Raw genomic sequence first — 14,625 nt, forward strand, 5'->3', positions numbered from 1 at the left:
GAATTTTCTACCACTACCAATAAACTTCTAAAATTCTAGAATTTTTTTCATTTTAATAAATATAAAATTTAAAATTTATAAAAAATTAAAGACTTAAACAATTCTTTAACTCTATTGATTAATCAACAGATCCTATTAATATTTTTTTCGACTAAAAGATTACATAAGTTATCTGTTATTGAGAGACTAATAATAGAATAAAATGATAATATTCTAGTTATTTTTTGTTTTTCAAATTTATGTCAGTCTTGACATAATCATTGTGGAAGAGAACACACCAATAGAAACTTCGTATAACTGGTGCAACGGCTTTTTATAAGCCTGAAAATTCTATTAAGAGTCTGAATTAATTGCTAGACGGACTGCGTATGCACTCCAAGCTTTTGAGAGTTGAGCTCTTGAGAGCTTTCAATAATGAATCTAGGCCTTAGTCTACACTGACCGTCATGATGAAAACGCAATGGAAATCATACATACTGACTGGTGTAATGAATTTTATAAACAAAAACAGAATAGTATCGATTTTTAGCATTTTGACCATTCAATATTTGGCAAATGCTTCGGCGACGTTCTCGCGAAACACTGCATTTGAGGGCTACTCAGAGGGTCCTTTCAAACCCACCCAGCAAAATCCAGGTTAGCCAACATTATTAGGAGTTTGAATTTGAAATATCATATTAATGTACACTTTTTAACTCTGGTGTCATAATCGTCTATTTCAACTTATATTTCTTTGAAAGGGTTTGAGAAAGGTAGGCTAGGCTTGGTTTATATTCTCACAAATCATGTCAATTTTGAAGATAATATGAATTTTGGTTGTGGTTCGTGTATATTTAATTTGAGTCCGTTCAATATCGTCTCGGGATTATTTCGTCTCTTGGGTTTATTTATCATAGATTTTCTGGAAATGCCGGACCATATCATTGTGAATGAGCAAATTTTTTTTGGATGATTTCTGCACCCCCTTTTTCTATTAAGCATTCTTGGTAATAGGTAAAATTAAGCGCGGATAATTTATGGGAAATTACTTTATAGTAGTTAGGTACCATTTAAATTTAGGGCATTTCCTTCTCCATATTATCAAAAGCAACATAATTATTATCTGCAGGTCACAGAGGAAAGGCGCGTTTTCCTTTTGCTCGCATGCGTCCACGTCTCCGTTGGTCTTATATTCAACATTTGGAAGACGGGAAATAATGGTTAACTGATTCTGCATGCCAAACATTCACCATGATTAGCTGAATTTCAGTAGTTAAGAGGAGAATTGTGTCCTTGATAGTTAATATAACATTGCGACTGAACTTTAATTTTGTAATGACTTAGTGTACACGTGCGGGGTAGCGTTTAAGTCTCCAGTTTCTTGAGCAACTGTCTTTTCTCTCTCAATCTTTAATAGTAATTTTTGTTAATGATAACTGGGAACACAACTGGGGCCAAATTGGTTCGAGAGATCAAAAGGTCCCTGTCCTTGATTTGTTATCACAGATGCCCTGTTGTGAGCCGCCTTATAGCAAATTTTTAGGTCTCGTGTCTTCCCTGAATGCTTTCTCTTATAATTACTAGACAACCACTTGAATCTCTTTCATAAATCTTTGTCTACACATATAGGTGGCTATTAGACTTTCAAAAAATAAATATTACTGATAGTCTACGCATATAACTCAAATGAGCATCTGAGACAACTGTTACAACTTTTTACCTCCTTTAAGAGAAACAACTTATAAATTACTACTAGAAGCCAAATGATAGAAAGTCAAGTCATCTGAATTTCCCGTTAGGTCCACTTGGGAAATTTGAATTTTGGTCTTTGTGACGAGATCCCAATGCTTTAAGCACTTAATTTCATCCCCTTAGATGCTATTAAACTTTAGTAAGCATTGTTTCTGTCATTTTAGCTACAGTCTTTCTATTCCCCTGTGCTTCCGTCCTATTTGGTGATAGATTACTGGCTATGATTCTTGCCAAAATAAATGTCTTCAAGCTTAATTTATATTGCAGAGGTTAAGTATTTATGTCTGTCTAATCAACTGAATAAAATGTTAAGATATAGCGTCAAGGACATTATCTATCTTACAATTATTCTGCCTGTAATGCCCATGGTATGGTACTCAACGTGGATGCATTCTATCAAATGGTCAATTCTATAATTTTGACAAATTAGAGGGGTGGAAGTTCAAATCCATAGAATAGGATGCTTCTTTACATCCATGTCTGAAGAATATGTGGTCAAGATGGATGTGTCATTGCTATAATGGATGAAGATTGACGTAACGCTATGATCTTTGGAATTTGATTCCACAAGAATTCTTATAAGGTCAAATGGTAATAATGCTGACCAAATATATATGTTTCTTCCATTCGAATCTCAATCTTTTTTATTCTAACTGATTAAATAAGTTTGAAGTATGAAAGACTATTTTTCAGTGATTGTATTATCAATGTAATCTAGTGGGGTCAGACATTATGGGACACTGGGTGGCATTAGAATGTTGTCTCTCATAGGGATTCTCTAGCCAAACTCAAAATAGATCTTCATCTGATGCTGATTTTCTGTGTTGTGAATTGTACTGCAGTGACTCGTTCAGAGGTGATGGTGTTTTCAACTCATTATGGGGTATGCATTATTTACAATATAAAAAGGGCTATCATTACTGATTTATTGGATGCATTACAGTATTTATTGCTTGTAAAGAGAAAGTAAAAGCACGTATGCATGGACCTGAATTGCACCAAAAAAATTAAATAGATTGAATAAAAAAATTCTTCAATATTGTAGTAATGCATTGATAGTGCCTGGGTCTGGGTTGTTGTCAGTTTCTATCTCTTGGATGTCTATTCTTTAAAACTGGATAGGAAGTGGGTCTTATCATGTTTCAGGTTAGCATGGCATCTGCCCTTGTTTTTTGTGAATGAGTGTGCTTTGCAATAGTGACTAAAATTGCAATGCTTCAACTAGAAGAAAATTTGCCATTATGGCAATCAACAAAGTTGCTTTATAGAATTTAATTATGAGACTAATAAAGGAGCTCAGCATTCTGCAGAAACTTAATTGATCCACTCTCTTATTGTATGAAGCAAATAAACAATTGATCATTGCAGAAGTCATATAATTTAAAATTACTAAGCGACACCAAGTCCTTAAGTCATTTTGTTTGAGATATGATCATATGTGTCACCATAACTACTATTTGTTGTGCTTATCTTTTATGAAGAATTTTTAGCCAGTGTGTTTTATTGTTTCAAGGACGGTTATATCGTACATATTGAAGGTAACTCTAAATCTTTATTTTTGTTAGGTAAACAAAATGGAGAGTTTGTGCAGCCCCTGACATGGGAAATAAATTTTGCTGTTTGTTTGCATATATTCCATCAGGAAAGCCATTTGACTGAAAGATGGTAAAGCGGTAATGAAACTAATGGCTATAAAATTTTCATTTGCATTAAGTTACGTTGTTATCACCTTAAATTATCACACTGTAAAGAAAATGGCATGTGAGACAAAATGGATAAAAGATGAAATTCTACAGCAAAGTCTTATATTCTGCAGATTGAATCTCACTGAAAAGCTTTCTCCAAGAATATGGTAGAGAATTTATGAACTGAGGGACAATTGGGGCAACACTGTTGAAAACTGAAACTTGTACCTTTCCAAACATTGAGAGAATAAAATTTCTTGAGCTACAAATCATCTATTTACTCTGAACTGCATTCAGATCATAAAGAAATAGACTGCATCGCAACCTTCCTTTCAGAGCAATGTGGATATTTGTAATGTCCCCATTCTCTGTCTCTGTTTGATAAGAGAAATTCTAATAACCAATGATAATAATTCTTCGATGATCCTCCAAGAAATGAATTTGAATTTCATTTTATATCCTGCCCATGGGAGTGGTTGCCTCCAAAATGGCCACATCTCTTCTTTAATTATACCTCCCCATGATTGTCTATATGTAATATTCCTTTTATTATTTAATTTATTCTTTTATTTATATAATATTGACCTTATCAATATTATGTCAATAATGTATTATAATTTTAATAAGATACTATAGATTATTTTATATTTAGCAATTAAAAAATATATTATTAATATTCTGTCGTTCACCTTTATTATGTTATAACATATTAATAATATATCATCAATTACTGTTATATAATTTTTTTATATTGAATAAGGGATTATATTATACTATTAATTCATTCTTTATTTATTATTATATTGGATTATCGTTTTATTATTGGTTATATATAATATGATTAACTTAATCTATTATAATTATATAAATATTTATTTTGTAATTATATTATTCTTATTTATTAATCGTTGTTAAGTTGAAAAATGGAAGAGTTTAATGAATTAAGTAATATAGACTATGTAAGGTGATTTCATTAACTATCTCCACATTGACATTCAATACAGGAGAAAGATGGGCTACCAAACAAAACTCTCAATATAACACAAGTTAGCTTAGCAAAGCCCAAAGGGATAAAGGGATGCTAACGCTAAACCCAAATTATATCAAGGAAGTACGCAAGAAAGTCCCCTTTCATGCAATGTAGGGTTTAATTTAAGATGTGAAAATGTAAATGTGCAATTGAGCTAATTGATTTAATGAGAAGACTAAAATAGATCTAAGTCCCCTTTCATGCAATGTAGGGTTTAAATTAAGATGTAAAAATGTAAATGTGCAATTGAGCTAATTGATTTAATGAGAAGACTAAGATAAATCTAAGGTTAAATGCATGTAATCAGTCCAATTAATATATCAAAATAGGCCTATATTAAAAATTGAAATAAAAGATAAAGTACTTAGCTTGAAATGTGTAGAGGAATATGCCTTTTTGCTCCGAAAATTGCGGATTTAGGATTATGTACTTGGCTTGAAATGTGTAGAGGAATATGCCTTTTTGCTCCAAAAATCATGGATTTGGGACTATGACAACTTCTGACTGCGGATTTGCGATCACAACAAAAAACCCGAAAAAAATGCTTTTTTTCTCAGGGCCCCAAGAATACATCAACCTAGAAGTAATGTGTCCAAACTCTTTATGACGAAGTCACCGTGTTCTTAGGTCACAGTAGCAAAGTCAACCAAACTTCTTCAGAAATGTTTGATCGAATGTTTTCTAGATTTGTGGTTGCAATTGTGCTATCGTGTTCTTGCCCAAAAAAACTTGTTTTTTTGTTTTGGGTGCATGAGGCTTGCCTTGGTCAAGCCCTAGATTGAGTAATCAACCTTGAAATTGAAATGTAAATATGTAAAGGTTAGCAAGACAAATGTAAATATTCACCTTGCTTGTAGAAACCCTTGTCAATAAGGGTTTGCAATGCTTATATGTTGTAGATGTTGAATTCGCAATGAAGGATGTAGGAAATCTCCACTAATACAATGGATCTACCAAAACCAAATTATGGAGCTATGGATGTAAATGTGCATCAATGAAGGAGATGATGAATGTCTCAATGTAGATCTCTTCCCTTGATGGCCAACAGAATGCTAGATCTTGAAGATGAATGCTCACAAAGGATCCTTAATGCTTTGAATACCATGAATGCTTGATGGAAATCTGCTTGCTTGAATGCTTGAAATTGCTTGGTTGTCTTGATAGCTTGTGATTGATGATGGATGTAAAAATAAGGTGCCCAGGCTTCCTTTTTTACTAGTTTTCGAGCACGAAAACAAAGCAAGCCAATGGATCGCCCAATTTTACAATTTACAACCTCGAGAGAAAACTGGCCCTGGAATTTAAAATCCTCTGGGAATAGGTCAACTTGGGTCAATGTATTTCAGAATAGGTTGACCTATTCAAGCGTTGGCCCACAATGAGCCAACCCTGAGGTCTCAAAAAGTGCATTGATGGAAAAGGGAAAATATGGGGCAAAATAGGAGAAAGAGATGATTGAGCACAAATCTATCCGTGGTTCATAAGGTTAGTAAAGAACGAATTCTAGAAGGTCTTAAATGACAAGTGCTTTCATTTTGAGATGGTACATTTAGCCCCCAGTTTAGCGGGAGTATGAGTTGCCTCAAGGTCAAGGTAAAGTAGATCAAAAGAAAAAGCTGATTTTATCATGACTAAGGAGACAAAGAAACCATCAAGCCCCTGATAGACTTGAGTCTTCATCATATCTAGAATCATAACAATAGAGATGTCACTGACAAGAAAAAGTGTATCCAACTCTCCTGATAAGGTTTGTGTTCTTCATTGTGAACTACACAAAAAAGAAACAGTGTGCTGCAACAAAAGATGGCGTTGAATGCTCTAGCAAGTGTGTATGGCATGCTAGTCAATTCATCGAAAGGATCCATCCTCAAGGGAAATCCATGTCCCAAAAAGAAGAATTAGAAAGATGACCCAAGCCTCCCAGACTGTTAGTTATGCAAAGATAGATCAGGAACAATGATCAGCCCTCCTAGACTGGTAGTAGTCCAAAGAGAGATCAAAAAGAAAAAAGGTCAAGCCCTCATGAACTGTTAATAGTTCAATAGAGGAAACCAAACCGTGAAAGTGTGTACATGCATGAGTGAGTGAAGTGTATGTCCCCACATTAAAGTGATTGCAAATGCCTTAACGGGAGCAATGCTAAACCCACTCCTAACTCCTCTCCTACTCCTCTAATCATCCTCATCAGCCATTAACACCAATGCTAAACCTACTGCTAAATCAAAAAAAGAGAGCTCATTTATCCTCCGCCAGATGTAGCTGCAAAAGCAGAGGGAAGTGAGTCAAGAAAGCTAAGCACTGATTGCTTCTCTACACATCAGCTGACATGAGATTTGTGTGGGCTGCAGACAAGAGTATTAGACACATCCCATTGCCAACGTGGATTGTACCCTTCCTTCAATCCCCTGAACAGGACCCTTGGATCTCAGAGGAAGTTGGGCTCTCTAGAACAATCAAAGTTATTTGATTAGTTGTTTTTAATTTAAATTGTATAAACTTTTATAGAGCATTTAAATCGTGAAAATTGTGTATATTAATTCGAGACTTTTCCAACGAGCTATAACACATAGGCATACCTGACCAAATGAAGCAAATATCCCCTTATTACTCTGAAATGGCTAATAAATAGCCTTATTTTAATTTATTTAATCACTAACTTAGGAAATATTTAAATGTATTAAAATATTTCCCATATAGCCTATAATAGCCCAAAATAATCAACCAAACATGAATCTGACCTTGTCACCTGTTTGTGACTGATGTTGGATAAAATGGGTCAACTGGGAGTCCCTTCCCTAAAATCTAGGGATGCTCCTAAAAAATAGGAAACACATCCTGTCATCCTGAAATTGGTCTCGAGAAACCTCATATGTAGAAACTGCCACATCCTCCTAAATTTTAGGGAAACCTCCTAAAATCAAGGAATTGCACCAAACTGGCCCAAAACTGTCTAAAATGCCATGTCCAGCCACTGAGTCTCCTATGTGAGTCTCTATCCAACACTGCTAACCTACAAGACTCCCATGATAGGCTAACTCCCATGATTCTGATAGTCAAACTAAGGAGGGGACATGACAGTCCTCTCTCAGAGATGCTTGCCCTCAAGCAATTGCAATGTCGGGTGTTGTAAAATGGATTCACCCTCCCAAGTGGCATCCTCTATGGGGAGTCCCCTCTAGCAAACCAGATATTCTTGAATCACCTTGCTTCTCAGTCAACATTCCTTACCTCAAGAATCTCCTCAAGAACCAATGTTAGCTTACCCTCCTAACCAAGGTCGGCAAATCGGGTGATGCTACAATATGCTGTCCCAGTGCCTTTCTCAGGCATGACATGTGGAACATATTATCAATCTGGTTATTAGGTGGTAACTCAACGTTATAGGCAACCTCTCCAACTCGTCCGAGTACTCTGTATGGTTTGTAAAAATGAGGCTTGAGCTTCTCAGCTCGTCCCGTTTTTAGGGTGCTCTGCCGGTAAGGCTGTAAACGTAGGAAATCCATGTCACACACCTCAAATGTCCTCTCAATGCTATGCCGATCAGCTTAGATCTTTTGCTGATTCTGTGCATGCTGTAAATTCTCCCTAAGAGACCTCATGATATCTTGGTTCTCCTGTAACCAATCCTGTGCCAAAGGAACCCTGTTGTCACTCAAAGCCATATCAACAAAAGACAATGCCTCATAGCCGTAAAGAGCTCTAAAAGGAGTCATATCAATAGACACATGGTGCATAGTATTATAACAATATTTGCCTAAATACAACCAGCACACCCATGCCTTCTGCTGTCCTAACACAGTTGTGCAAATACCCCTCAATCCACTTATTGACTATCTCAGATTTTCCATCCGTCTGAGGGTGGTAGCTAGTACTAGGGGTCAATTCTATGCCTGCAAGCCTGAGAAGTTCTTGCTAGAAAGAAATCATGAACCTGCTGTCCTTGTCACTCACTATGGTCTTGGGAAGACCATGGAGTCTAAACACCTCCCTGGAAAATAGCCCAATTACCTGAGATGCTATGAAATCACCTGCAATTAGAAAGAAGTGGGCATATTTTTTTAGCCTGTCTACCACAACATAGATACAATCTTTCCCCTAAACTCGAGGAAGACCTATAATGAAATCCGTTGAGATCCTTGTGCACTTTTGTTCCGGTATAGGTAATGGTTGCATCAAACTAACAAGGAAAGTATGTACTGACTTGTTCCGTTGACAAGTCATACACTCACGAACATGAAGACATCATCCTCCAACTCTATCACATGCTCAAAACCTCTATTTGGAGGAATGCCAGGGGGTATATCACCAAAAACTCTACCATACCGATCCATCCTGACTGTATATCAACATGGAATGCCTAGTCATCCTAACGTGTAGGAGTTTTTGGCTTCACATAACATTGTATGGCCCAAATCACATCATCATGTCTAATAATAGATTCCATCGTACGAGGAGACACGTCCATAGGTCCACCATTTGAAGCTGCTCTCAGAACTATCTTCTTCCGTCTAGAAATGAACTCTAACTGCATACAATGATGGTCAATAATGTATTGGCCAATACCCTGTAACCATTGCATATCCAAAACCACATCATAATCATCTAATGGTAGCACATTGAAATCGTCTGTCAAAGTGTAATCCCCCATTTGAATGCTAAGCTGAGGAATCCTCCTAGTACAAACCAGTACTGCACCATCTACAACTTTCACTCCAAACCCAACAAACTCCTTATATTGCAACCTACGTCTATCAACTAACCTTTGATCAATAAAATTGTGCGTGGCACCTATGTCTACCAACCTCATAACACGTTGGCCTCGAAGCATACCTTTCAATTGAAACGCATGAAACCTGAGGTAACTGGAGAGAGTAGCCATAGTCACCTTGGCAGAGGCCAAAGGCTCAGGAGTGTCTAACTCTAACTGCGGTGCTCCTGCTCAACCCCCTCTGGAGTATCCTCAGTATCAGTGTCAATTATCTCCTCCTCCCCCATCTCAAATGTTACCTCAATCAAATGAACCTTGCCTTTACCAAGACAACAGTGACGAGCTCCTGTGGCTTCTTACAAGAGAAACATAGTTTTCTCCTTCTCAACTCGTTCCTCGTCTCCTGGTCCAACCTGGGAGGTCTGAATGGTGGTCCACCTCTACCTTGAGGGTTGTTGGTCTTCTGTGTATAGGCCAAGAGTGCTTGAATGACTTCTTATCTGCTTGATAAGAAGTAGGAGTGGTGTCCAGTCTCAATGTCACATCAATAGCCTCCTTGAGAGTGTTTGGCTTGAATGCTTGCACCAACCCCTTAAGCCTATCCTGCAATCCCTCTATAAAAAGCATCACACTACGCTTCTGAGGCATATCAGGCATGACTACAATACATTGGAACTCAATAGTATAAGCCTCCACATGTCTTGTCTGTCTAAGAAGTGCCAACTCCCTATAGTAAAGCTATGTGTTTTTTCGATCAAACCTGGTAATGAGGCGTTCTGTGAACTTTGCATAGGAGTGAACCAAGGCATGATCTTGGGTGACTAATCCATGGTGCCACCAATCATAAGCAACCTCATCTAAATGCAAGACTGCAAACTGAATAGCATTACGCTTAGGCATAAGCCTCAAAGATAGATATATGTCTAGCTTGTGCACCCAAGTTCATGCACTTGTATCACTAGTACCATCATCTGTAGCCAATGAGACCTTCCCAGTTGCTCTACTGAGGTCATTGTTCTACTGTGGTCCGTTTCTCCTCTGAACCTGACAGCATCTCTGTTCGCTCTGCACAATACTGGGGAAGAGGAAAACCATCCCTAACCTCTGGAGGTAGGGCTCTCCACTCCTCCGTGGCTGCCATAATTCAATCCTGGAATCTCACCTCTGGTGGCTCTATTTGTGCCAACTGCTCACCCGAAACAAACTGTGGAAGTAGGGGTCTATCCCTAACTAGTGTGCGAAGGCGTGCTTGCCTGGTGGAATGAAGGGAGCTCCCAACTGATGCGTGGGATCTATGACTATGCTGATTTCCTGCGACTCAAACTGATCTGCTCTGCCCTTGTCTCTCATGCTTGCCTCTATGTTTATCCAACTCCATCCATTCCAAGGCATCCTGTAACCTTTCCAAGGTTTGAACTATCCTGGGCTATGTAGTGATGAGAGTTCACATCATCTCCCTCGCTTCCTCCTCTGTTGGTTCAGTTTGACACCTCTTTGTTCATTTGTCATAGTGGGTTCCTATTGTGTACCAATTTCCAAATCATTCCGAGCTCTCCGACAAGTGTAATACCTGTATAAGTCTACTCTGCCAGGATGCATATGATATGTATTCAATCCACCAATTAGTGACTACCCAGATGCTAATATGAATTACCAAAACTTTTGATCCAATACCTAGATGCCGAAATGAATTATCAAAACTTTCTAGCTAGTACACAGTTGCCGAAACGAATTATCAGAACTTTTTTAGCCAGCACCCAAATGCCAAAATAAATTATCAAAACTTTTTAGCCAATACCCAGATGCCAAAATGAATTATCAAAACTTTCTAGCCAGTACTTAGATGTTGAAATGAATTATCAAAACTTTCTAGCCAACGCACAGATGCCAAAATGAATTATCAAAACTTTGTAGCCAGTACCCAGATGGCGAAATGAATTATCAAAACTTTTCCTAAAATCTGTTGTGATAATTCCTCACAAACCCTACAGGTTGGTAGGATGTAAGCTTTGATACCACCGAAAGATCCCCAATAGCGGAGGTCTTGGAAATTGTTGTTTGTTTCACAATTTGAGTCTTTGGCTAGTGTTTGGCATCTCTGGAAGACTTTGCTCAATTCTGAATTTTTTTGTTTTCTTGTTGGTTTTTCAATAGTTTTTGGATTTTTGAAGATATATGCAAAAATAAAAGATAACTAACAAACAAATCTGAACTACATTTAATAAACAACATTCATTATTGAAAATACTTGACAATTTGGAAATGCCTCAAACCGTACCAGAAATAATAATCAGATTTCTGCATTCAAATAGAAAGACTGCCAATGTTGATTGCTGCCTCAAATACTGACACCTCAGCTGCAAATAATGGCCGCCCAGCTGAAAATGGGTCTCCCACAAATGCAAAGTTGTCTAGGAAGAAATTGATTGCTCATCTGATCTCACTATTACCAATATCTTAGAATTCAATCACCCAAAGACTTGTTGAGGTTTGCGTCCCAACAATCTAGACTTGAGTTTTTCGTCCCAAGCCACAAAATCGCTCTTCTAGAGCAATTCCAAATATCATAAGCTTCAAATGTCAAAGATGCTCAAAAATCAAGTCTTCATCTCCTTATAACTCCTCCCAAGTACAAATTGAACCCTAAATGAAATTTACACCTTGCACTTTTAAGTGAAATATAATAAAATAGCATTCTCCCAAATAAAGGCATCCATGCTATAGGAAAAATATTACTTTATTAAAATTCCATAGCTCAAGGCACCAAAAGATCTCAGGATAGTGAAAATCGTGTATAATAATTTGAGACCTTTCCAATGAGCTATAACACCTAGGTGTACCTGACCAAATGAAACAAATATCCCCTTATTACTTCGAAATGGCTATATAAATAGCCTTATTTTAATTTATTTAATCGCTAACTTAGGAAATATTAAAATATATTAAAATATTTCCCATATAGCCTACAATAGCCCAAAATAATCAACCAAACATGAATTTGACCCTGTCACCTGTCTGTGACTAATGCCGGATAAAATGGGTCAACTGGTAGTCCCTTCCCTAAAATCTAGGGATGCTCCTAAAAAATAGGGCACTCATCCTGTCATCCTGAAATTGAAACCAGGAGCTAGTCCTGAGAAACCTCATATCTAGAAATTGCCACATCCTCCTAAATTTTAGGGAAACCTCCTAAAATCAAGGAACTGCACCAAACTGGCCCAAAACTGTCTGAAATGCCATGTCTGACCTTTGAATCCCTTGTGTGAGGCTCTGTGCAACATTGCTAGCCTACGAGACTCCCATGATAGGCTAACTCCCATGACTCTGATAGTCAAACTAAGGAGGGGACATGACACCTAGTTGGTTGTCCATGCTCACTCTACATTACGTCCATGCTCACTCTGCATTCATTTGATGCAAAAGTAGAAATAAACCTTTGTGTGATGCCCTTCACTAGTTACAATGAGCACTGTATATTCCAATACATTGGGTCAGTTTAATTGCCATAAGCACATTTTGGCCTTAGAGCCAATGTTTTTATAAAACTATTTATTTAATTATTTAGCAAACGTTATACTCTAATGGCCCAAACTAAATATCAAAATGTTTTATAATAACATCTAACTAGGCTGGCCCAAAAACGACATTAAAATAATGTTTATTAAAAATTTAGTTGCTAAACACGAGTGTCAATTGCTAAAATTCACATGAGGGACAACTACAAAAATTTTGGGCCATTACAATTCTTCCAGCCCTAATTGCTTGTCGTCAGGCCATTCCAGGTTGGGATTGAAATGATAATTTATTGAATTGATATTCACAAAGGAGATGAAGACTCCTTAAATAGAGTACAAGATAATCTTTCCGAATGAAAATGATTCGGAATAGAAACACAAAGCATAGAAAGGAAACTTCCTAAAACTATCTAGTGATGATTGACATAAAAAGAAGTTTGTAAATACTAAGATGAGCATTATATCAATATTACAATTTGAATTTAATGCCCTCCCTTAACAGTCATCCTTCTGGCGACCCTATAGAAGACTTGACATGACCCTGTTGCTGAGACCCTCCCAGATCCAGTAGAACTTCTGGAAACGACTAAGGTTAGTGTAATCCTTCCAACAATGATGTTGGGTAACAAAGCTATCCCTCCCTTTATCTAGAGACATTGAGATCAACTTCAAAAAACTTCACAGTTCAAAAAATAATGATTTTGTCAAAAATTGGGAAAAACAACAATGCCCATGATTTTATGAAAAAAACTTGTCAAAAATGTTTGCAACAAAACATTATTCTCTTTAGAAACCCTAGGTGCAACTTAAAATAAGCTGCAAAAGCCACATGTTCATCCAAATTTTTTCAAGAAAAGCTGTTGTAAGATAGCACAACAATTTTGTGGAAATCATGAAACATTTGATGCAATGTTGAAATCACACATGATTTTGTAAAAAGATCGGGAAAAAACCTTCATTTTGTAGAAAAATGGCAAAACCCCACAAACTCAGAAATTTGGAGCAAAGCAAAACACTTGCATGATTTTTTGTGGAAAAAAATAAAAATAGCCCCTCTAGTAGAAAAAGAACCTAAAAATTTTCAAAATTTTGTGCAAAATCCTAGAAGACATAGAAATCCTTGAATGACAACTAAATTCCTTCATCACATAGTAAAACAAAAATAAGCTGCGCAAAAAATAGAAAAAATCCACATTTTGTGTTTTCTTTTGCAAAATGGATCTACAGAACAAGCAGCGTCGCATGACAGGAGAAACTTTAGTATACACACAATTGTTAGAAAATATGCAAAACAATCATCATGTGGGAGAAACACTTTGCGATCACGCATTGAAACAACTTATAGGATTATTGTAAACACAAAAAATATCTTGTGTAGAAAAAGTAGATCCATTGCAGATAAAAATTGTCAATCTTCAAACTTGAGGTGTGAAGAGACCCTTGATTTAAGCAAAGCAAAGTCCTTCACACAATTAAACATTGGACTTCATGCGGTAAAAATGAGCAAAAGGAGAACCAGGACCCAAAAACTCTTGTTCCAAATTTTCGATTAAGAAAAAATTCCTTTTACGATTTGCAACAATAAATAAACTCATGTTTTTCCTACAAAAATGATGAAAAAAAATTCCATGGAGATACCCATGAATTTTTTGTAAGAAAATTTTAACCCGCTCTGATACCATGAAATGATAATTGATGGAATTGATATTAAATACAATGCAAGACGATCTTTCCAAAATGGAAACAATTGGAAATAAAAACATGAAAGACACAAAGGAAAATTCCTAAAACTAACTAAAGATGAAAGACATCAAAAGGAAGTTTCTAAATACCAACTAAAATGACCCTTATATTATTATTACAATGTTAAATAACAGGAATGTTAAAAAATCCTCAGTCCCTTCCCATGTTGCATCTTAACGGGGAAGTCCTTTGTGTTTTATTAGATGTGTAGGA

General features: G+C 36.6%; 1 protein-coding gene across 2 annotated transcripts in view; it reads left to right on the forward strand.

The window, feature by feature from the left end:
* Window positions 1–231: 231 nt before the first annotated feature.
* The window catches only part of LOC149536100 (phenylcoumaran benzylic ether reductase IRL1-like), a 267,322-nt gene continuing 252,928 nt past the window's right edge, over window positions 232–14,625 (forward strand). The window contains exons 1-2 of one of the 2 annotated variants that reach the window (XM_089804281.1): window positions 232–636; window positions 2,574–2,614. In XM_089804281.1, coding sequence (XP_089660407.1) covers window positions 447–636; window positions 2,574–2,614 — 231 coding nt within the window. In that variant the 5' untranslated portion in view covers window positions 232–446. The remainder of the gene's footprint in view (window positions 637–2,573; window positions 2,615–14,625) is intronic. The other variant, XM_089804280.1, reaches the window with a different exon arrangement.

Source organism: Cupressus sempervirens, chromosome 10 (assembly GCF_028749045.1).
Source record: "Cupressus sempervirens isolate cs-2001-9-10 chromosome 10, ASM2874904v1, whole genome shotgun sequence".
Lineage (NCBI taxonomy): Eukaryota > Viridiplantae > Streptophyta > Pinopsida > Cupressales > Cupressaceae > Cupressus > Cupressus sempervirens.